Raw genomic sequence first — 26,147 nt, 5'->3', positions numbered from 1 at the left:
GGAGTCAATTTAGAAAAGAAGAGAAAGTGATGGTTAATATATTTATAAACATGCATTCTGGATTAGCTTTACCTGTCGAAAAGGATCTATTTTTTAAAAATACAAATTGAAGAACCATTTGAAAGAGTGCAATACTAGTCTTCCCACTGAAGTAGAACTCTATTTAGAAATATGGGTCATAAATGTAAAAGATGGGTCTGTTCTGTTTTGCTTACTGCACAGGGCACCTCCAAAACTGCTCAGACAGCTGATTTGCCTGCCACAAGTGTTTCAGACAGGAAACAGGTTTAGAAACTGCTTGGAAAAATCTCCGAACTTCTATGAGACTCAGTTTCTTCTTTGAAGAAATATGTGAAAACAGAAAGGGGGAGAAGATGACTTTCAGAATCCCATTGTTATTTATATATATTTATAATTTTCAATTATCATGTTTGTCCTATATAAAAAATTGTGAGGTCAGCTTTAATGGAAAACAGATAAAGGTGTAAACATTGCGACCTTAAAAGACAGGTGAACATGGGGCAATGTTTTACAGGCCCAATAGTCTGGGACTTTTTTAATGATTTTTTTTTAATCTGGTGGAAAATGAACTTCAAAATGTGAATGTTCCAGAGTATTTCTAGACTAGAGTTCCTATAAAGACTTAAGCTGCCATACCTCTTTGAAAATCATCTATAACTATAATAACTATAATAGTATAGTACTATAATACTGTAGTACTTATACTATTCATCATCATGTGGCTCAGCACTTTGAATTTTTCTGAGTATGTTTAAGTACATTATCTGCCGTTCATATTCTTATATCTGCTCACCCCTCCTTTCTCTCCCAATCTGGTAGCTCTAACACTTCTCAACAACATTACCTAGATTGTTCTCAGTATATCCCTGACAACTAACAAAGTATCTGTCAGCTCTTGATAAATATTTGCTGAAAGAATAAAGGATGAGCTCAGCTCCCTTTATCTTGTAATGTCTTCTATGGTCAGAATTAGACCAGTGTGAGGAAAAATGTTAAAGCTAAAATTCCAGGAGTTACACAGTTGTCCCCACATTCATTTTAATGTGAAGTGTATGTTCAGATTTTGGGAGGTATTTTTGAGCAAGTTATAGAAACTAAATTGGCAGTCCCTAGCCCTTTTATGAAATTCTACCTCTGACTTGTCCAACAGTCAGAATAAGAGATCGGTATAAATTTGGCATAGCAAATCAAAATTACAATTTTCAAAATATCACATAATGCATTTATAAATATTGAAGTAGAATGGAACTGATATGCTATGATAAAAAGTTTTATTTCACCATCCTTTTAGAGCTATGTAAAGGATAAGGGAGTTGTGACTGAGAAACATTCTTCTAAATTAATGGAGAAAGCAAATAAATATCCTAAAAATGTTGGTAGCAGGATTCTCAGATTTTTTTTCTAAATCTATTTACCCTATTTAGTATGTTGGTAGTCAGTTGTGCATGTTCAGGATTTTGCACAATAGCAATAAAATTTTTCATGGCTAAAAAGTTAAAACTCTTTTACCCTAGAAGTTTCCTAATTTGTTGGTAAAAACTGACAAATGAGTAGAATTAACTCCTCATGCCTGAATTACCTTCATAATGTCACCCCTAGCATAAGGAAGACCACCTGGATTCAGCGCTTGCAGGCAGGGTCCTCCAATATGAGGCTTCCAAGTTTGGAATGCATAAATTTAATAGAGGGGGTGATACAATGGAGTTCATTCTTTAGTTGGTTAGCAGTCAGTTTCTGACTACACATTCAAAACATAGACTGATGATAGTGAAACGTACCAGTGACCAAGATAAGTTAGAATAAGTGAGCAGATTCTTACCTTACCTACAAGAAACAACAAGGCGGCAAAAGTGTGACTAATAGATGGTAATGTCAAGGACATGGGGAACTTCCATTCCACGGCTAAATCTCTGCATCAGACTAGTTAGGATCTAGGCAAGCAAAGAAATGTTTCCTTGGTTACTTCTAGAAGTTAGGTGATGATAATTTAATGTGATTTAAAAGGGACATAATTGAGAATAAAGCTATTTTGCTGCCTTCCTTAACTGAGTACAAGAATATATACAAAAAGTTCTATCCAGGTTTCTATTTACCTCCTCTTATTCTCTGTATCTTTCTTTATCACTGTTATGGCCTAACTCTTCTCAACCACATTTATATGATTTAATAAATATTCCCTGACAAGGATTCTTTTATAAATTAAGATCTTTGCCCATGTCTTCATAGTTGTGAAAAGTCCAGTGCATGAAGTATCTTGTGGTTTTGGGAACTTCTTAGAGCTTGACATTCCTTGCTATGTATTTTATTCACCAACTTTTAAAGAAAGACATAGAGAAAAATCCAGCAATAATCAAACAGGTATGATAAACTTGGGTTCACATTCCATTTGGGAATTTCTAAATATTTGGTTGTTTAAGGTAATCCCAATATTGATTCCCCCCACTATTCAGAAGTTCTAATTCATTTCCATGAATTTCACATGGAATGTGTTCACTGCAGAAAACATAATCTTTGCTTTCCTCTTCATTGACATGCTCTTCTTCTTTGTTCTCTTCCTTCCTGGTATAGTATTTTAAACCCACAAGACAGTATGTTCAGTAATTTAATTAGTCATATGTCACTATTTAGAAGGAACCAAGACTACAGTAACTGTCTTACTGAGTTATATAGGAAAATTCTAAAATAGCAATTATTTCTAAAGATTTAAATACTTAATTACCCTAGAAGATTAGGCTATCTTATGACAGGTGAAATGTGATATAAGCACCATTTAATGAGTGTGAGGGAAAATAGATTAGACTTCATCTTCATCTGACTTAGATTAATGTTCATGATGTAGCTTCATGTACGTACATCTTCTTTTATTCTGTTGTACTGTATGTCTTAATCCATGCTGCATCACTTGTTACCACTTTAAAAAAGTATTTTTAATTTTTTTCTTTAAGATTTTATTTATCTGACAGGAGAGAGAAAGTACAAGCAAGGGTAGCGGCAGACAGAGGTAGAGGGAGAAGCAGGCTCCCCACTCAGCAGGGAGACCGATGTGGGGCTCGATCCCGGGACCCTGGGATCGTGATCTGAGCCGGAGGCAGCTTAACAGTCTGAGCCACCCAGGCGCCCCAGTATTTTTAATTTCAAAGGATAAAAGCCTTACCACATAGACGGTTTATTTGCCTTCATTTGGGCTACATTGCTAGAAACTCGCATATACTTTTGAAAGGTCTTGCTTGAGTGTTTTTAGAAAGAGTGAAGTGAGGGTTATTTTCTTATTTATTTATATACCTCTTCTGAAAAATATTTTGCATCTTTGAGGAGTATTTATTTATATGATGCTACAGAGCTGAACGGACAAATTATTTTGTATCTTAATTTTATCCTTACAGTGCCACTTTTCTTTTTGGAAGTTAAAGAAATTTGTGATAGGGCTGGGGATTATTTTGGGACAGCTCCTGAAGGACATGGAGCAAGAGTAACTAAGATATCTGTGGCCATCACAGTTTCTTCTACGGAGTTTCAGCTCCCCGGTGGAACCCGGGAATTTTAAAGGGGGGCAGCAACATTAGGAAGAAAAAAAAGCCATCTTTTGTTGCTTGAAGAGAAATAGCCTATAGATTAACTCATTTGTCAAGAAGATTTTGGCAGATCTTTTCCTTGTATTAAAAGGACTGTCATAGTTTAAACAACAAGCTGTTAGTCCTTATGGACTGCAAGTTTCAGTGTGTTCTTACAGCTCCACATTCCGACTCCTGCAGTAATCCTAGAGAGCCTGGTGCTACCACTTCCTCTGAGATTAGATTACATAAGAGTAGAAAAGTGTGTGGGTTTTCAGTTTCTACTCCCTGAAATCCATTCCCCAAAGTAGTCAAAACTCTGGGATAAATTAAATAAGAAAGAGGCCACTTGGCCAAGAAAAAGGCAGATTTGTAATGACCATGTGAATCCCCCGCTCTGTGGTCAAGCAATGTCCTGAGCCAAGCCTAACTCAGCAAAATTGTCTCAAAGATTTTATAAGCTAGAAATTGAATGAGGAAGTTAATTTTTTTAACTTCCAAAAGAGAAAATGACACTATAAGTATAAAATTAAGGTATAAAATAAATTATTTTATTTTATAATAATTTAAAGCACCTTTAAGGTCATACAAAGAACTCCATCTCAAAGAAGTAAAATAATTTTCCCCAAAGGTAGAATATAAACAAACAGAAATATAACCCCCACTATAATCATCCTAAAACCACTCAAGCTAGTCCTTCAAAGAGTATGTGTAAATCTAGAGAGTAGCCCAAGCAAAGGCAAATAATTGTCAATGCTTTCAGTCTTTAAAAAAGATGGACAATTTTAAATGTATTTTTTAAATGGTAACAAATAATCCCAATTCCAGCTCCCTCCTCAAACAATACACACGCAAATGATGGGGAGAAGGAAACAGAAGGATGTTACTAGAAGACAGACCTTGCTGCCCTGACACTGACCCTGTGCCCTGAGGGGTCCCCAATCTTATTCTGTCTTTGTGAGCTCTTCTTACATTCATGATCTTGAATGTGTGTCCATAAGCTGTGAGGCATCTGAATTTCACTAAATTCCTGTCACCTCATATCAAACTTTAAAAATCTTAAGTGTCCATGCCAGAGACAGAGGGGAGAAAATATACCTACTCTAACTTTCCCTCTCAAGACACAGTGGAGATTATGAAAAACTTGATCCAAGTTCTAGAAATGTGTGAAAGGAAGCAACCTTAAAAGCCAACCTGCAAATGTGTGACTGTTCATGGCAGTTCTTGCCTCAGAGAGCTCCCTGGCAGTGCGCGGGGAAGGGAATAGAATCATCAAGTCACTATATGCCCTACACAGTTTGGATGATTAACAACAGTATTCCTTGGTATTACTACACAGGATCTCTGACACAAGCTTGAAATTGGGGCATTCAGAATTTTGTCCCAGCCTATAATAAAGCCTTTGTGCATGTAGATAATGTACAAAATGCATTTAGCACAGTGCCTGACACATTCAGCAGATGTTAGCTACAAAGTCAGATTGAGGGGACAAAAAGTCATTCCAAATGGAATTACTAGCTATTTATGATTAGCATATTAATTGTTTAAAATACAAACAATTACTGCTTGGAAAAATACTTGTTTTCTTCACTAGGGTTAAAACAATATTTCCCCGGGTTTTGTCTATGCCTGTTAGTAATAGAGCAAAAGAAACCCTCAGGCCAAGGACGTAATTTTGAGAACACTGAACTAAGGAGGGAACTAAGGAGCCTTGTGCTCCAGACTCTGCTCTGCTGTGAACACTGTGAGGGCAACAAGGGTACAAGGTTCTCCACAGGCATATTCTGTAGCCCAACACTGTCCATTCCTTGGCTCACTGCTTCCAGAGAGCTGAGGAGGGAACAGACAGACATTCCTGCCTCACTGTCCTGCCTGTAAAACCCACTGCAACATCCCCCTTCTCCATCACTCTCTGTCCTAACGCTGAATAAATTGACCTCAGGCAAACAGAGTAACAGCAATTCACCAACCACCCCTTGACAGCCATATACACACTCAAAAAAGTACCCCAGACTACATGGTCTAATAAAGTCACTTCTAGCTTCAAAATTCTATCAAATGTATCATTCTCATTTTTTTAAGCATTATAACTCTCATAACTGTACTAATTTTTTTTAAAGATTTTATTTATTTATTTGAGAGAGAGAGACAGAGAGAGAGAGCACATGAGAGGGGGGAGGGTCAGAGGGAGAAGCAGACTCCCCTCTGAGCAGGGAGCCCGATGCAGGATTCGATCCAGGGACTCCAGGATCATGACCTGAGCCGAAGGCAGTCGCTTAACCAACTGAGCCACCCAGGCGCCCTGTACCAATTTTAACCAAAGAAAAGGCAACTAAGCCTCCAGAATATCAAGGCTCCTATATGCCAATTGAACCTAGAACACTGGAACTTGAGCGACTCTCAAGCATTATTGAAGTTGTTTGATTTAATACTTCATGATCACTTCTGTGCCACCTACCATGTTATTAGCATAAAAACAGTAAACATAGATAGAAGTTGAAGGAGAGAAAAATGTTAAAAGAAATGCTTGGACATTAAAATAAATGAAACCTAAATGCTTCATTTGTATATTTATTTGTGCCACATAAAATATTTTTAAAGGGGCTAAGGAAGTGTAAAATGTTATTAAGAAAAAATTCCTTTGCAACATGGCAAAGCAGGGGACCACCACTAGAAAGACGTTTGTACTTTGAAGCTGTTTTTTTCTCAGCCCTTGTGGGTGTTCTAAGATCACAGAGCTGAGGCATCTTCAGTGTCCAAGAGCTGATGCAAATTCTCACTTCTTTGCTTGACCCAGCCCTTTGGAAGGATTAATGTGAAATCACTTTCATTATGGTCTATTAATTTTTAAAAGGCTATGATAGTTAACTTTCAAACTGTTATCCCTTATAGATTAAAAGTAAAATACCTCAGTTTTCTGAAAGCCCTATTTGGATCTTTAAATATAAATGCAATTCCCTTTTTAACTATACTCATGCCTCCCATCAAAATCATTTAACAGCAGAAATTATTTTCTAAAGCAGAAGCATATTTCAACTCCCACATAATAACACTGCAAAATTTGGTAACATATGCATATTTTCTTTCCTAATTGCGATGTTAGTTTGAAGTTAATTATATGAAACTGATTTTTTCCCAAGCACAACTTTCATATGTCACATTTAGTTTAATTGGTACTTTGAATAATAAATTGTTTTTCAGCTAGAGCATATTGTTTGATATTGCTAATGAAATGATTTTAATGTTAAGCTTAGCTATTAGGAGGAATCTCATTTTATCTCTTATTTTTTAATATAATTCTACATTGTAGCACCCTAATTAACCTAGCCATTTTCCTTTTTTTTTTTTTTTCAATCTTCAGGATAACATTATATAAAAACGCTACAATAAGTGGCAGGGAATAGTTTCTTTAAAAGAAGATAGTGTCAGTTACATGTGAATCCTTCAACTTCAGCATATATTTGTGCTGGTGTTGTTTAATAATACTTTTGCATTCACTATTCTTAAGTGCCAGACACATCACTATACCCTTGGTGGCCCATCAGTAAACAGCAGTTGCCACTATTAATTATAATGCCAGTATAACCTTTAGATCATGTATAGGCCTGCAGTGTTAGATGGAGTGGCAAAGTAACAGAGAGTCTACATCTCTAATAACCTGAAACTGGTATCATTTATATTCTTTCAATTCAACAAATATTTATTGAATTTTATCTATGTATGCTCAGTACTGTTGCTACCTAAGTAGGCAAAGGCAGAAAAAATAATTGAAAGACTCAATTCCCTGTTGAATCATTATATTGTACGCCTGAAATTAATATAACACTGAATGTTAATTATACTTGAATAAAAAAGTAAGTAAATAAATAAGACTCGCTCTTTGCTGCGAAGGTTGTAACTAGTTGGGGCTAAGGAACGGAGTGATTAGTAAGACTCCACAAACAATTTTCTCTTGTTTCTATATTGTGTGGTATTATTCTCTGCATTGTGTAAGAGATTAGATAAGAGATTAGAGGAAGGAAAATTCAGTGCAAGGTAAAATCAATTCAGGTGGCTTTGTGATGGAAATGGGACCTAAGTTAAACAATGAAAAACTGGATGGGATTTGGAAATGTGGGTGAGAGGATATTTCTTGTGTGAGCAATAGCATGAACAAACACTCAGAAGCAAGAAGAATCTTTGAAGTGTTCAGAGGATGAATCTGCCTAGGTCAGCTTAGAGTTCATGCTGGGGAACATTGGAAGATCATACTGGACACATAACATGAAATCATAGGGGGCAAGGAGTGCCAGGACCAAGCATTTGTAAAAGAATAGTAAGCCACTGAAGATTTCTGAGTGAAAATGGATGCAGTAACTCACAAAAGCCTGGCCTGAGGGTCAGCAACTAGATAAGTCAGGGGCCAATAAAAATATACAAGCACAAAAGAATAAAGCCAAACAAAGTGGGCAGCTAACATGAAACCTGGGTGGCAAGAAAGTCTTAAAAATGAGGACATGTCTGCCCAGGCAGGAATCCCTTATAGTCTTCCTTTTGGGGGCAGGAATTATTTCCCAGGTCCTAAGTGGGTATGAGTGAATCCTATAATGGAAATGTGAATCACCTAACCCAAATGGAGTACCAGGGATTTGGACAAATCCTGATGTAATCAAAGTGGAGTTTCAGTAAACGAAGAATGAACGAACCCAAGGTAAAGCCAGGTTTAGATGGGGCAGTTGAAAAATAATTGTAACAAATAAGGAATGACATGATATGTGCTTAAAGGGTAGTCACTGTGGGCGTTGAGAGGAATGATATGTATAAAAAACAGCTCAGAGTAGAAATGTATCAGTGAAAGGCAGCGCTGAAATTTCATACCCGGGTAAACAGGCAACAGCAGTACCATGGACAGAAATACAAGAGTTGGGAAGGAAAGTTCTACATTCTACACAAAGACCTCAGCATTTCCTGATTTGCTTTTCCTAATCCAGTAGAACTCGGCTGGAAAGAACATTTATAGCACATGGCCAGTGGCCAACATACTGAATAATTGGGACTGAATAAATCTCATGGAGATCTTTGAGTATGGCTTATTTTTTATTTGGCTTCTGACCACATCAGGGTTTTAGAGGAATAAATCCCACTTGGTCGTGGTGAATAATCCTTTTAATGTACTGTTGGATCCTATTGGCTAGTATTTTGGTGAGAATTTTTGCATCCATATTCATCAGGGATGTAGTTCTGTAGTTCTCCTTTTTGATGGGGTTTTTGTCTGGTTTTGGGATCGAGGTAATGCTGGCCTCATAAAATGAGTTTGGAAGTTTTCCTTCCATTTCTATTTTTTCGAACAGTTTCAGAAGAATAGGTATTAATTCTTCTTTAAATGTTTGGTAGAATTCCCCTGGGAAGCCATCTGGCCCTGGGCTCTTGCTTTTTGGGAGATTTTTGATTACTGCTTCAGTTTCCTTACTGGTTATGGGTCTGTTCAGGTTTCTACTTCTTCCTGGTTCAGTTTTGGTAGTTTATACTTCTCTAGGAACACATCCATTTCTTCCAGATTATCTAATTTGCTGGCATATTGTTGCTCATAATATGTTCTTATAATTGTATTTCTTTGGTGTTTGTTGTGATCTCGCCTCTTTCATTCATGATTTTGTTGATTTGGGTCCTTTCTCTTTTCTTTTTGATAAGTCTGGCTGGGGTTCATCAATCTTATTAATTCTTTCAAAGAACCACCTCCTAGTTTCGTTGATCTGTTCTACTGTTCTTTTGGTTTCTATTTCATTGATTTCTGCTCTGATCTTTATTATTTCTCTTCTCCTGCTGGGTTTAGGCTTTATTTGCTGTTCTTTCTCCAGCTCCTTTAGGTGGAGGGTTAGGTTGTGTATTTGAGACCTTTCTTGTTTCTTGAGAAAGGCTTGTATTGCTATATACTTTCCTCTTAGGACCGCCTTTGCTGGATCCCAAAGATTTGGAACAGTTGTGTTTTCATTTCCATTTGTTTCCATGAATTTTTTAAATTCTTCTTTAATTTCCTGGTTGACCCATTCATTCTTTAGTAGGATGCTCCTTAGCCTCCATGTATTTGAGTTCTTTCCAACTTTCCTCTTGTGATTGAGTTCTAGTTTCACAGCATTGTGGTCCAAAGATATGCAGGGAATGATCCCAGTCCTTTGGTACCAGTTGAGATCTGATTTGTGACCCAGGATGTGATCTATTCTGGGGAATGTTCCATGTGCACTAGAGAAGAATGTGTATTCTGTTGCTTTGGGATGGAATGTTCTGAATATATCTGCGAAGTCCATCTGGTCCAGTGTGTCATTTAAAGCCTGTATTTCCTTGTTGATCTTTTGCTTAGATGATCTGTCCATTTCAGTGAGGGGGGCGTTAAAGTCCTTTACTATTATTGTATTATTGTTGATGTGTGTCTTTGCTTTTGTTATTAATTGGCTTATATATTTGGCTGCTCCCATATTAGGGGCATAGATATTTAAAATTGTTAGATCTTCTTGTTGGATAGACCCTTTAAGTATGATGTAGTGTCTTTCCTCATCTCTTATTATAGTCTTTGGTTTTAAATCTAATTTGTCTGATATAGGATTGCCACCCCAGCTTTCTTTTGATTAGCATGGTAAATGGCTTTCCACCCCCTCACTTTAAATCTGGAGGTGTCTTTGGGTCTAAAATGAGTCTCTTGCAGACAGCATATCAATGGGTCTTGTTTTTTTTATCCAATCTGATACCCTGTACTTAAGGGATTTTCAATAATTAGGGCACTACCTATTGTTTAATTACTGACAAAAATATGCTGACAGGTTGGCAGGTAAATAACTTGGCATATGGGAATGGAAGTCAGTGTCTCAATAGATACGCAAGTAGGTTACCTCAAGGTGATGCATTTGATGAAACGTTTTCTCCAAATTAAAGCTTTCTTCTTTATTCTTATTAATTAGATATTATCTTCTTTAGATGCTATCTTCCAATGAGGTCATGTTGCTAAGACATGATAAAATGGATTGAACAATTACTGGTCAGAATGAGTTAAAATAGCAATGTTCAATTTGAAAAAAAAGTCAAATGAGATGTTTAACAGTAAGAACCATTTAACATGTGTTTTTATTTATTCCTTTATTTATCTAATATCTACTATGTCAGAAACCATGTTAAGTGCTTTCTATTCATTATTTGATTTCATTAACAAATAATCTCATGAAATATGTACTTTTGTTATTCTCATTTTCCAGATAAGGTAACTGTGGCCAGAAAGGTTAAGTTGCCTCAGATTATACAAAGTTAATTAGAGATAGAGCCAGAATTTCCAATCAGGTCTAGTGTGAGTCTGAAGCCCTTATCCTTAACTGCTATCCTATGCTTGTCTCTTCTGGCTTGAGCCCGCAAACAAGGTGATTGTGAGTTTTACGAAGACTTCAACACTCCACCCACAAAAGATATGATTTCGGTCATGTGTGAAGAAATAATGGTTCATTTATAAAATACGCCGCTGAATGTTTAACAGCCTATTTTCTCACGTTTCTGGCAATGGGTATCTTTATGTTGTGGAACCAGATTCAATACAGTAAGAGCTTAAATTTCTGGAAGCTGCATATAAACACATTATAAGCCTTTGTTGCCTTGAAGACTTCATCATGACCCAGATGCTCTATGAATATTTCAAACTTAGGTTGGGGATGTGGAAAATTATTTAACAATTGTTTGAGGAAAAAGCCAGGTATTAGCAAAAGAAAAATCTGAGAAACCAACCACTGTTTTAAAACAAACAAACAAACAAAAAACAGAACAAAAACCAAACTATACCTTTGAAAAATCTTCTGTTACACTGAATAAAATCTTAAAATAAATATATGTCATATGTCTTCACATATGAGTGACATTTTGTATGCATCTATTTCTAACTGAACTTATGTTTCTATAACACAAAAAATGCATGCTAAAGAACTTAAATTTTGCATTTTTATTCACCTGTAAAACTAATGGAAAATTGTTTTTCTTTTTTTTGTTCTTCTCACAGCTGAATTTTTATTCCTCTTGTGGGGTGTTTATCTCTGCTATGCAGTGCGGACAGTGCCATCAGCATTTCATGAGCCACGCTATATGGCTGTTGCAGTTCACAATGAGCTCATTATCTCTGCTATATTCCATACAATTAGGCAAGTGCTCTGTGGAGCTAGTAAATAACTGTTTTGTTTCTCTGATGTGTTGCAGTTTAATTTAAATAGCAAAATTGGATAACACACATAATGGAAAGATTTAGGAAGGATAGTGTTTTTAAGTTGACTAATTTCTTTGTCACAGAAATGCCAAATGAATATAGTTCATTTTTTTTTTAAGATTTATTTAGAGAGGGAGAGGTGGTGGAGAAGGACAGAAGGAGAGGGAGAGAGAAACTCAAGTAGACTCTGCACTGAGCACAGAGCTCAGACACGTGGTGGAGAGGGACAGAGGGAGAGGGAGAGAGAAAGTCAAGTAGACTCTGCACTGAGCACAGAGCCTGATGTGGGGCTCAATCTCAGGACCCATGAGATTATGGCCTGAGCCGAAACCAAGAGTCAGACACCTAACCAGCTCTGCCACCCAGGCACCCCTATAGTTTTGTTTTGTTTTGTTTTTTAACTGCTGTTCTTAGTTCCTTCTGTTTTGTTATCACATTTATTTGCAAGTTAACTTGATATTATTGTATTATATTAAACCACTTATGGGAATGTCATTGAATGTTGTTATGATATATAATGCTTTTTGTTCTGAAGATATAAAGCAACACATACTTACATTATAAAGTAGATGTAGATAAATTGTCTATGTTTCCATTCACGTTAGTACACTGGTTTACATTTTTAAAATCTTAATACTCAGATAGTCAACTTATGTGTATTAATTCTGCTAAATGCAAAACTAAAATACCACTCCAACCCAATGACTCAATTTTCATGTGCAATGAAGTTTTATCACTATCATATTTTAGCAATGACTTTCTATTGGAAGGAGTATGGCCTGGCCCTCCATTTTTTAATATCCCTTTTATTACTATAGTCGGTAAGTACAAAGGAGGAAGAAAGTAGCTTATGATAAATGAACAAAATGAAATATGTATGACTTCTGAGAATTTATACCTATTTATATCTGAAAATGAAATGAAAACCTCAGTGAGAACAAAAAAAGAAATCCTATAATTTGAAAAGCAACAAAAAGATGTCATTTATTTGCTCGACAAAGTTAGGACATACATAAGAATTTAATGAGAAATTTTGAATATTTGTCTTTTCCCTCAGTTGAAAAACAGAGGTTAACAATAGTGGGAGTCAGAGTGGGAAAGTGTGGATCTATGGAAGTTTTAGAAGATATTCATCATTTCTCACTTTAGTCAATAATTATAAAATTGTATCTTGCACTTATAGGGATAGATGTTGCCAGAGAGCAGTTGAACCTTAGGCATACCTATACTTTTTTAACTTTTAAGTAAGAAGGGAAGAATTTATGATTTGACAACCCTAGAAATTCCATCAAAGGGCCAGGGATCAAAGGAAAATTTGCCTTTGTCCTTGCTTTGTCTTGCCCCCTCTCAAGAAAGAGAGAAAAGAGAAAAAGAGAAGAGGAGGGAAAGATGAGAAGCAAAATATGATGTTATAAATAGTCAAAAAGAAGGCTTTCTCACTTCTACTTGGACTAGAGCTGAAGGATGTGAGAGGGAATGCCCTGCCTGGGTCCACAGTGTAGTGAGCACCAGAGAACACTCTGTCACAGGCAGGGCTCCACAGTCTTCACATATCTCCCAAACCATCTCCCAAGAAAAGTTGCATTTTTGTTTTTTGTTTCCAGAATATCAAACACCTGTGTTTCAAGATATAACAAACATGCTTCTCTAGAACCATTTATAAGTTAAATGCTGTATTAACAAACCAATTAAAAAGTCATAAGCATGCCAGAAGAAATTTACAGACGAGTTTAAATGTCTTCTGTTGTCAGAATGTGACCATGTCATGCAAAGGGTTTTCTACTTTTGCCCTACAATCAGCTGCTGTATTTCTTAGAATCAAATTAATTGCCCAAGAAATTAAATCTGTTAAAGCATTTACCTAAATTGATCTTTATCCTTTTCTATCTTAAGATTTGTATCTGTTCCGTTTTCATCATTAAGTATGTTTTTTCAGTGGACTTTGTTTTTCTTTAAGATTTTATTTAGTTGTTTAATACATAGAGAGAGAGCACAGACAGAGGGAGCTGTGGCAGAGGGAGAGGGAGAAGCAGTCTCCCTGCTGAGCAAGGAGCCCAACGGGATGGGGGGCTTGATCTCAGTACCCTGAGGTCATGACCTGAGCCGAAGCTGATGCTTAACTGACTGAGCCACCCAGGTGCCCCTCAATGGACTTTACACTCTCAACTTGCCCAAGCAGGCAAGGTAAAGTTACTTTTTAAATGAACTTTAAAAAATTCCTATTTAGGCAATAGGTGGTTATTACAGATAAATCATAAAATGATAAAAAATAAACTCCCTAATCCAACCACCCAAAGATGGTAAGCACTGGTAATATATTAGGATATCACTTTTAGATGTTTTTATATGCTTGTGTATATTTATGACACATTACATTTGATAACTCCCTTTTAGGAATGTCACAGCACAAAGTGACATACCGAGAAGTCCTGCTGTAAGGAAACCTAGTTAACTTTGTTTAACCAGCACTTTCCAAACCATTCACCATGATTTCCCCCAACCCTCAATTGACATCTGATAATAGCAGCCACTCTTCAGAAAATTCTGTTTTAATACTGGGCCGAGATGAGGAAACGTATTCTAAATATTCATTCAGAATAGCTTTCTGGGGGCACTTGGCTGGCTCAGTCAGGGAGCATGCATGCGACTCTTGATCTCAGGGTCATGAGTTCAAACCCCACACTGCGCATAGAGCTTGCTTTAAAAAAAACAAAAAAGAATAAGAAGCTTTCTTACTTTCCTTAGGTCTTTCCTACAGAGTCCCAGACAACCCATCAGCCTAGCTGGGTTCACATAGACACAAGTTCTGACTGAATTGTTGATATTGAACCTAGTAGACTTTGTGTTGTAGACAAGATCAACTTTCCTCGAGACAACTGTGTAGTCCCCTTTAAGTTTTGAATAGGGAGGACTTCTAGTGGTAGCAAGGTGACCGGCCTTGGTAGGCTTTGGTATTTTCAAGCCTAAGAAAACTTGAATGGGAAGCCCAAATTTTAAGTTCCAAATTTGACTTACCTTTCTGCATAGACCAAACCCAATTAGATTGTGGCATGTTGGCTTCAAAGATTTATAGTATAGATTAGCTACTCTGTCTTGGAAATTTCATTGTATGACCATAAAGAACCAAGGATGGAATTATAGTTTAACACAGTAAATCTACAGAACACTGATTTTAGGGAGATGAGCAGGGAGAAAGCAATAGGCAGTAATAATTAAAGGAATCAAGTATATACAATTTCTTATTTACATGTGAACTGAATTCATACATGCTGTGGTTCTAATGTTGATAAAAGACCAAGAATAGGAAGCAATAACATAATATAAATCAACTCGACCCATCTTTGTAATTTTTTACTAGAATTCAATAATATTAAATAAGGCATCCAACGTCAGCAAATATATTCACTGTCAATAAGCATATATATTTGTTCTGGTTCACTTAAAATATAAAATTATATATACATAACTGTATACATATATACATACATAAGTATATAAACTTAAAGCTATGACTACATATTTATATATAGATTTACTTTTATTCTCACCAAATTGCCAGATCAAACAAAAATAAACTAAAAGGATTAAGTCTAGAAGTCTAATAATGCAGAAGGCATTTTGCCTAATCTGTTCTATAATCCTTTACTAAGTGTAGAGCAAAGCTTTGGGAAAGTGCAAGACTTTTAAAAGTTTGCTTTTATTCTTAACCTCAATTTTTAACTATTTCTATGTTCCTGACTGTTAGATCTATTTTTTAGAAGTTGAAATAGTCTTTTAAAGAAAAATCTTTAAAAAGACTGCAAAACCCAATTTTTCTTAAGATATTTCTACACAGAACTGCAACCTAACAAACCTAGCAGTATTTAAATGCTGATTAATTTAAGGGCAATTGATGTTAGTATGTAGTACTTCAAATAAACTTTTTGGAAGACTCAACATTTTAATTTAAAATATATGTAACCCTTGTTCCTTCCAGATATTGTCAGGCTAGCTTAAAGTTCACTTGTGTTGGCATTTGAGATAGAAATTTCCAGTGCATGAGAACACTTTTAGAATATAAATCCATCTCCTTTGATATAACTCTCTGCTCCAGTACTGGGAATGACCCCAGCAGATTTGGATTATATAATTTTCCAGGTCACAATTTTATATTGCTTCTATGCCTCAGTACTATGCCTCAGGTACTGTTACTTGTTACTGAGTATGATGATCCGATTTCAGTGCTTAAAAAAATCTCACCTGACCCAGCACAGGATCTGTCAAAAGTATGTCACCCCTGAACAAAGTGAATATTCATTTAGTCATATTCAAGGCAGGTATAAAGCCACATTTCTCACTAAGGAGTTAGAGAATATGTTGATTCATAAAATCCTATTTGGTTATAGGTGAACTATCATGAACTTTCTGTACTTCTGTGTATATATTTTAAGGCAATTTTATGTCTCCAAACACAGAGGAAACTATCTCCATTTTGAACAACTCTTGAGCTTCCATTTTAGCTTGATTTTGGGGGATGGTGAGAGAAGGTGAGAAGACGGGGGACAGGATGGAGGTGAAAATGAGGAAGAAATCCCCTTGATGGAAATTTTGTTTTAAGTATTAATAATACTAATTTACTTAGTAAATTTGTCGTGAATATGGCATAATGCAGGTATAAAATTAGTTTCTTCTATTTGTAGATTCATGTGTTTTATGATTATATCATAAGCATTTTCTTAAGATGTTAGCTTTTCAAATATGATGATGTATATCACTGAATCAAAATGCTAATTCTCTAGGGATGCCTGGATGGCTCAGTTGATTGAGCATCTGATTCTCCATTTCAGCTCAGGTCCTGATCTAGGGTGGTGAGATGCACCCCACAATGGGGCTCTGCAATCAGCGGGGAGTCTGCGTCTCTCCTTCTTTCCCTCTCCCTCTGCCCCTCCCATTGCTCGCCTTTTCTCTCTCTCAAATAAATAAATAAATAAATCTTTTAAAAAAATGCTAATTCTCTAATTCCAAACACAATAAAATCTCATATTTAGCTTTCATGGATAAACAATGCATGGAAAAAAATTAAAAGAAGAATATGATTGCAAAATGACCTTAATAAAAGCATCACCTGGTTTCTGTAAAAGAATGAGTCCTTAAAACCTGAGTTTTAGTTTGTACATATACTTATTGATTTATGAAAATATTCCAAAATCACCAGAGTAGGTATCAGTACTGAATTTTTCCTGTACATGTTTCTCTACAGGACTGTCCTAGAACAATTTTATGAATTCCTCAGCAAAATATGATTTTAAATTATTTTAAAACAATTTGATACTTCACAACAACTAAAATTTTTATTTTAAAAAATATGTTTTACAAACCATTAGTATATTCATTTTATCTATTGCATTATCATTTAAGTCTCTGAGGCCATTCACAAAGACAAATAATTACCTACTCTTTTTTTTCTTAACATTTTCTTAATTAATGTTTCAAAGGAAAAAGATTAGAATCAAGAGTTAGGTGGCTGTGTCTTATAACCCAATTTGCCTGAAGCCACTAGTTTATAAATCTGTTCTTCTTTTGAATTCACATGTGTTCACTGCTTTTACTTTAGACATTCAATTTACATACAAAATAATTATTCCAGGAAATGATTAGCACATTATATAACTATATGCTGTCTTTCTTACTACTGATAATTTAAAATAATAAATAATAAAGAGTTCATGTCTTATGCATCCAGTCAGGGTTACTTAAGGCCTATTCTGTGATGAAAATGTATGCCACAGAAACAACGGTACAACTTTTCTCATGCTTGCTTGCTTGCTTTTAATACACTGAGGAAAAAAGATTCCAAGTATCCTAGTGTTTTAAATAGAGATCTTGTTGGATTACTAACTTGGTGAATTCTCATTTCAGATTCGTTCTTGCCTCGAGACTTCAGTCTGACTGGATGCTAATGCTATATTTTGCACATACTCATTTGACTGTGACAGTCACCATTGGGTTGCTTTTGATTCCAAAGGTATTCCTTTAACATTACTTTTCTCTTGCAAGACAGTTATTTTAAATAAGCGTGGAGTTGTTTCTCCTTTAAAAAAATATCTGGCAATATAGGGAAAGGGAGGTGTGGAGATTTGCTTGACACATAAAATGTTTTTAAAGCTCCCTCCTCAGGGAACTAAACGTCTCTTTTCTTTTAGGATTTATTAAACATCCCATGTAATTTTTAAATGCTTCAATTTGTACAAAACCCATCATCGGGTTTGGTTCTTTCTCAAATATTTTGATATACAGCTATGATTTAATTATGGATTCAAGGTAACTTTTATTGTAGCTGTAACATCAAAATAATTTTTAAAGAAAATTATCCTATTCTAAGAACCCTCCTGTTTGGATTTATATTCAGGAAGCATTGTGTTGTAAACATTCAGAAAATTTTTATATAAATAGTTATAATATTGTGTATAGAAAAATCTTGCTTTATAATGATAGATTCTGGCAAAAACTTACCTAGAAGCATACCACAGTGGGGGGACATGGGCCAGCACTCAGAATACAGAGATTATGAATATATGCTCCACCCACACTAGCTATACAGTATGACACTAGCCAAGACTCTTCATCTCTCTGAGGTTCAGTTTCTTCATCTATGACATGATAGCAATAAAGCTGCTTACAATGAAATAATATGATATCAGAGTGTGCGGAAAAAACATACAAGTTAGAGCATTATTATTATTTTCCTCATTTACACATAGAAAAACAAAAACATTATATATCTGTATTAGTACCACACAATATAATATTAGCACAGCTGAGACAAGAATTTGTGATTGCTTGTCATTCACCCCAGGCTTTACCTCCTCTCACAAGCAAAACATTGAAATTCAGCCTGATTGAAAGGGCAAACAAATGTAAACAGAGCAAAATGCCTATTTTCTTCCTTACTTGAATTATACCAGATAGCTAGTTTTCATGGAGTAGTCTGTTACTGCAATTTATCTTACCCATTTTCATACTTTGCATTATACGATTACATTTTGATTAGATGGATGTACTGTATACCCAGACTGTTCATCCAATTGTAAGAATTGAAAACACATATTCATACAAAGATTTGTACATGAATGTTCCTAGCAGCCCTATTCATAATAGCTGAAAAATAGGAGCAACCCAAATGTCCATCAACTGTAGAAACACAATGTGATGTATTTACACAGTGGAACACTATCCAACAATAAGAAGGAATGAAGCACTGATACGTGCTACAACTAGTACAGACCTCAAAAACATTACACCAAGTAAAAGAGGCTAGACACAAAAGGCCACATCTTGTGTGGCTCCATTTATATGAAATGTCCAGGACAGGCAACTCTGTTGAGACAGAAAGTAGGTAAGTGGTTGCCACTAGCTGGGGAAGAGGGGAAATGGAAGTGACTGCTTTCATGGGTTTAAGGTTCTTTTTTGGGGTGATGAAAATATTCTGGAATTAAATAGTGGTGATAGTTGCACAGCAGTGTGAAATACCAAAAATCACTCAATTGTACAATTGAAATTTGAGAATTTTATGGTATGTGAATTATACCTCCACTTCAGATAATTTAACAAAATCATGGAGGCGCTTTGCTAAGCACGGTTCTATATCCTGGAATAAGACTAATGAGCAGATAAAAATATGTGCTCTTGTAGTACTTATATTATGGAGGAGGGGAAAACAGAAGAAATAAATAAGATAAATATTTAAAATACTATTTTAGATAGATATAAGTACTCAGGACAAATAATAAAGCAGAAAATGGGCAATATCTGACAAGTGTTTTTTAAACTCAAGATCATCTCTGAGACTGCGCTCAAGAAGAACAATTCCACTCTTATAAATAATCTCTGGGTGGTTTCCTAGTAGCATTTGAGATTTTGGAGGAGAGGACTGTGTTTTATTCATCTTTAGAGCCTTAAATTCCTGACACATGTCGGAACCACAGATGTAGTACAAGAGTGAAGGAAAGATTTACCCGTTTCTGTGGTTTCTCAGTTCCAATTACAAAACATTCATGATTCCTTACATAGAGAATTGCTGTTTCACAAGTTATATTATGTTCACCTGCCCACTTAAATATTTTAACAAACATTGACAGTAAAATAGCTCTGTATCATGAAAGGGTGATCTGTTAATTTTTTAAAGGAATATTTGACCTGATGACAAGCTGGGAGAAGAGAACCCATGTTCCCTAGACCATTCTCTCAGTTTTCATAGGACAGTCAGTTGGTTTATATGTTGTGTGAAGTGGCGAGATTGTTTTGCGTCTCCCTGCTTTCCATCATTTGTCCGAATCACTTCTCCACATCTCCATTTGATGAAGAATAGAGATAGCAAGAGTCTGCGAAACTGAAAAATATCCAAAGGCCACATGAAAAGAATAAAAATTCCTCAAAATGTAATGAGGAAGGAACTTGAGAATACTGAGCTTGAGAAAAAAATTCTGTAATTTCAGTGAAGGTTTTGAATTTTAAACTTCGATATCATCACTTTAGGCTGAGAGAGCACGGTGCTCCAGAGAGCTTCCATGATTTGTTTCCAGTCTCACTGTCAACGCAGTTGATGCTAGCATTCAGATCTCCTGTCCCCTAGGTCTTGGAGGCAGCTTTTTTGGAGCCATGTGTAGTAGACTCAAAGTCACTGTCTGTGATCAGGGCCAGTTGTACCCCTCGGTGACATACAGCCTCCTCTGTGTGATGCAGAATGACAAACACAAGGTAGACCCTACTGCTCAAAAAAAATCTTTCCCTCCAGCTGCCAGTGGGTCTAAATTGCTTGGAGAACATTTGTGTGGGTTTTTCTACTTCTTTTCATTTTCAGAATGCAAATATCATGTATGAGGAGTAATGTAAGTGAACACTGGGAGCCCGGAGAAAAGACGAGGATGAAAATAGGAGTCGGAGAAGGAACCACATATCAAGATAGCCTAAGAGCTCTAGCGTGTAACATGAAAAGCAAAACACAAATATAACAGCAAATCTTTTATAAGGAATTTGGTAAATGAGTTAATCTAAGCTGAAGAAATGATGTGAACATTAGAACCGTTAGAAAATTGTTCTGCTCTGTCTGCCAGTGGGTTAATGTCTGCAGCTCACATTGTGTCTCTATTGCAGTTTTCACATTCAAGCAATAACCCCCGAGATGACATTGCTACAGAAGCATATGAAGATGAGCTAGACCTGGGCCGGTCTGGGTCCTACCTGAACAGCAGCATCAACTCCGCGTGGAGCGAGCACAGCTTAGACCCGGAGGACATTCGGGTAATGCCAGTATTTCAGCCTTCCTATTTCAGGCTCACCTCGTGCACACAGGCAAGCATGTGTGGGCTGATGTATGCGTATGCTCACCTGTGTGCACACGTGCCCAGAGAGAAAAAGAGAGGGGGAATGTGTGTGTGTGAGAACTGAAAATATCGAATGCAGAGTTAACCCAATTCTAAAACACACATCATGGTAGAAATTACACAGACCAATCTTGATAGTCTCAACTGACTTATGAGCAGTCATAATGATGAACTTTTACTATTTTAGATAGATATAAGTACTCAGGACAAATAATATAGCAGAAGGTGATACATGTTCCCTACTATGGTTTATGACATATTGCTGATGGAAAGGAAGTATAGATCTGCGAGCAGAGAGCCCAGATTACTGAAAGTAATCTGTGCCAGTACATCAGCATTTGGGCTAAGAAGCTGCTTTTAGTAATTGATAGTCTGCTGTCCCCTAAACCTAACCCAACATCAGGGGTAATTTTATCAATGGCTACATGATGCTTCCAATATGGTTTAGGGATAGGGTTTGTCCGTGGACAACATGCTGTGTTTTGTTATTGTCCAGGTCGAGTCCGGCCCACACAAATTGTAAGTCCAAAGGGCTCACTCCATGAAGCCAGTGCAGGATGCATGTGTTCATGTCTTAAAGTTCAAACTCTATGTGTAACAGAACACAAATTTGTCAGAAAAGTAAGAATGAGGAGAAGGTTGATGAGCACACATGGTGTGAAAAGCTGTAGGGCAGTTTCCCTAAAGAGCTCGAGCTTACTGACTTCAGGTTACATTTAGTAATAGTATCTGGCTGAACCACTAAGTTCCACATCTCTGTGAATTTGCTCTTCTTCTGGCAGGATGAGCTGAAGAAACTCTATGCCCAGTTGGAAATATATAAAAGGAAGAAGATGATTACAAATAACCCCCACCTCCAGAAAAAGCGGTGCTCCAAGAAGGGCTTAGGCCGTTCGATCATGAGGCGTATAACTGAGATCCCAGAGACGGTCAGCAGGCAGTGTTCCAAAGAGGACAAGGAAGTCACAGACCATAGCACAGCCAAAAGCACTACCTTGGCCAGGAAGAACCCACAAGAGTCTTCAGGTAACACCGGGAAGCCCAAAGAGGAGTCCCTGAAAAACCGGGTCTTCTCCCTAAAGAAATCGCACAGCACTTACGATCATGTGAGGGAGCACACGGAAGAGTCCAACAGTTTACCAGTGGAAAGCCAAGAAGAGGAGGCTACAGAACATTCCACACTGGAGTCTCTGTCAAGTAAAAAACTAACACAAAAACTGAAAGAAAACAGTGAGGCCGAGTCCACAGAGTCTGTGCCTTTGGTGTGTAAGTCAGCAAGCGCTCACAATCTCAGCTCAGAGAAGAAGCCGGGCCACCCCCGAACATCCATGTTGCAAAAGTCTCTCAGTGTCATAGCAAGTGCCAAGGAGAAGACTCTTGGATTAGCTGGGAAAACCCAAACATCAGGCATGGAAGATCGTGCTAAATCCCAGAAACCTCTGCCAAAAGATAAAGAAACAAACAGAAAATACTCAAATTCAGATAACACAGAGACTAAAGATTCTGCCCCCCAAAACTCTAATCATGTGGAGGAGCCAAGAAAACCTCAGAAATCTGGGATTATGAAGCAACAAAGGGTCAACCCGCCCACTGCCAATTCTGACATGAGCCCAGGCACCACCCAGATGAAGAACAACTTTGACATAGGGGAAGTGTGCCCTTGGGAGATTTATGACCTGGCCCCTGGTCCCGTGCCTTCAGAATCAAAAGTTCAAAAACACGTATCTATTGCAGCTTCTGAAATTGAGAAAAACCCAACTTTTTCCTTAAAGGAGAAATCTCATCAGAAGCCCAAGGCAGCTGAACTCTATCAGCAAACCAATCAGAAGAGCATAGACAAGGCTGAGGTATGCCCTTGGGAGAGCCAAGGTCAGCCTGGTTTTGAAGATGAGAAGCCTTTGATTTCCAAGACTCAGGTTCCCCCAGGGAGAGCCAAAGATGAGAATGGCGGTCAGCATTATGCAGCCAGTGTGTGTGCTGGGCAATATGAAGAACTGCCCCCCAAAGTTGTAGCATCAAAAATCGAGAATGAAAATCTCAACCCAACAGGAGACCAGAATAAAAAGACATCTTCCCCTGAGGAAAATGCGCCCGGCTGCTATAACTCAAGTAATAACTTTCAGCAGCCTTTAACATCACGAGCTGAGGTGTGTCCTTGGGAGTTTGAGACCCCAAATCAACCAAATGCTGAAAGAAGTGTAGCTTTACCTGCCTCTTGCACTCTAAGTGCAAATAAGATGGCAGGGCCTCGGAAATAAGAGGTGTGGGATACTTTTAAAGTGTAGCATCCCCAGAAAGAAAAGGAGAAGGAAGAAACCCTTAATTCGACAGAAGATGGAAGGATCAAAAATTCCCAAGGAGTGTTTGTCAGTTGAGGGAAATGTGAAAGGCACGGGTGGAAGAAGACCGGGAGGGCAGAGCAACAGCAAAGTGGAAGAATTAGACTGGCCAGGGGAAGTTTTTCCCCTGGGAACACGAGGAGAATCCTTACATTTCAGCATGGTCAGCGGGAGTCGCCCTCACTGTCTGCCCCTGATCAGTATTTACCCATGGCACTTTGAAGATCCTAAGCAAGGCCAACCAGAAGACACAGAAGAGGTATGAGATTTTGCAAAGAAGAAGGTATAGATCTATATGACCAAAATTCTAAGTAGCTAACTGAACTTACTTTACCTATTTAACCTTGATAGCACTGCTAACTTAATGCATCCCAAAAATACCTTTTATATTAATGATTGCTCTCATTTTCTTATAAATGTATGTTTCAGTACATTGTTGTGTCTCATATTCAAGCATTCCAGATTGTATAATTTTTGCAAATAACTTTGATATTATGTGACACAACACATTTATGCAATCCGCAGCTACTCAGTTGTTATTGCAAGTTACAGAATACCTGCTATTTATCAACTTTAGTTGATCCTTGAAGTACAATAAGCTTTCTCTGGCTTGGGAAGCCATAACCGTTACGATAAAATCTTTTAGTTTTGGCTGTGGTTTATATATTGTGAATTTGGATTTGACTCTATTGTTTCGCATCATGGTTTGTTATACTGTCTTAATCAGGGTTTTTTATACAAGTTGAGTTACTTGTTTTGCACTTCTTGTTAGGACTCAGAGATCGAGCGGTCCTACTTAGTCATATGTCTCAATAAAGGACAACTTACCTATTGTTTGTTCAGAGTCAGAGACAGGTAACACCTTCATTCCAACTTATTGTCCCTTTTAACTCTTTCAGTATTTCATACTTAGCAGCATTTCGCCAGGAAGAAGCTAAGAGTGCGAAAAACACACTGCACATGGTATTACCACTGAAAAGGGAAGACTCTAGGAACGACATGAGAATTGCCACAGTACTGCAGAGCCAGGGAATTTGCCTTTCAAAACACAGACAGTAAGGGAGCTACTGATAGCACTTTTAAGGGAGTATTTTTTTAAAGAGAAAAATTATGATAGCATCAAGATCATTGTATGGATATATTTTTATTATGCATACTGAATATATATTTTAAATTACCTTAAACTACTTATTCTCATAAGCTCTTATTCATTGCTTCAGCTAGGGGTAACACTTGCTGGGCTTAAATCCCAAAGAGGTTTATAACCTGATATAGTCAAAGCCTATAAGGTGGTGTGGGCTCTTCCTTCTCCCAAGCACTGGAAAACTTACAAGTCCTGCAAATTGCCATTGTGAGCCACCCAGCTCAAAATAGAAAATGCAAGGTTTATTTGCAAAGCAAAACAGCCCCCAGAGCAAAATTTGTAAATCGTACTGCCTTCCACCCTGATCACTTGGCATGAGAATCCTAAGCTGCTGACTTTGCTGACTTAGCCCTACTGATGTGATCATGCAAAGAGATTCCATTCCAAAGCTCAGTCTCATTTTATTTAAAGATGAATCGCTTAAGAATAAAATGCAGACTTCCCTTTCTCTCATGCTAGACACAGTGAAGGATCAACGTCTTCTTTGGCCAGGACATTTCCAGCCTAACTAATGGCTTTTCATTTCATGAGCAGCAAGGAGAACATGCTAGGAGGATAAAAGATAAGAAAAGAGAATCAGAAGATAGATACGGGGCTGTTCTGAGAAAATACCATTCTCAGTGGAAACTAGAAACTAGGACTTCTCCTTATTCATCATCAAAATTTTCTTAATGGTTTGTATTCAGGAGTAAGTGAGCACGTCACCATTTGCAAAGCTGTGCATCCATCTTCCTCACCCATTCGCTTGCTTTGTGCATTACTCAGGTTGGTGGGGTAGGTGTGAAGAGATATAGAAATTCTATTTTTCTGTGTTTCCTTCATTTACTTCCTTCTTTTCTTCCTTTTCAGTCAAGGCCTCTCCATTTGTTAACCTTAGAACACAACTTTAAGGCATATTTATATTGAACTTGGTTTGGAATTTCCAGGCCCACCTATTTGTTTCATTTATGTTCGAGGTCTGTTAGCACTTTATTCACTTTTTAAGAAATAAGCAGTTCAAGCATCGGTGACTTTTTATTGCACTTCAGGATGATCCTGCTAGAGATGTGGCTTAAAGAAGACTTGCCAAATTATACCTTAGTGACATTCTACAGTCCATAGATTTTCTCCACCAGCATAAATCAGTGAGAGTGCCTCGGGTCTTTCCTAGAGTTTCATTGCCATTACTTATCACCAAGAGAAGTTTAAATCTACAATTCTTGAGATTATTTTCCTAGATCGATAACAATAAGAAAGTGAATCAACACTGTTAAGGTCACAAACATTTGCTAGGTTGTCCTTCTCAATGCATGTGCAGGCTGCATCCTGTCCTTGTTTTTAAGCCAGGGTTTATAAATAAGTAGATTTATACCAATCCTAATAGAACTGTATATTTTATGCAAGAATTAAATGCTTTACGACATAAATTATAACTCAGCCCATTGTAAACTTTGGTGGCAATATGGATTTGAAACTCGACAGTTCTCTTGTATTTGCTTCCTAGGTTTCTGCATGCAAGTGGTGACAGGTAGGACTGAGAAA

The 26,147-nt window shown here is 37.0% G+C and overlaps 1 protein-coding gene across 1 annotated transcript in view; it reads left to right on the top strand.

Annotated features, from left to right (window-relative positions):
- Window positions 1–23,428, top strand: part of GPR158 (G protein-coupled receptor 158) — a 452,410-nt gene extending 428,982 nt beyond the window's left edge. The window contains 4 exon segments of the mRNA XM_021687154.1: window positions 11,581–11,719; window positions 17,680–17,785; window positions 20,914–21,060; window positions 21,926–23,428. Coding sequence (XP_021542829.1) covers window positions 11,581–11,719; window positions 17,680–17,785; window positions 20,914–21,060; window positions 21,926–23,428 — 1,895 coding nt within the window.
- The last annotated feature ends 2,719 nt before the right edge of the window (window positions 23,429–26,147 follow it).

The sequence above is a fragment of the Neomonachus schauinslandi genome, chromosome 5 (genome assembly GCF_002201575.2).
Source record: "Neomonachus schauinslandi chromosome 5, ASM220157v2, whole genome shotgun sequence".
In the NCBI taxonomy this organism is placed as follows: Eukaryota; Metazoa; Chordata; class Mammalia; order Carnivora; family Phocidae; genus Neomonachus; species Neomonachus schauinslandi.
Note: the sequence above shows the minus strand (reverse complement) of the source record. Positions and strands in the feature narration are given on the sequence as shown.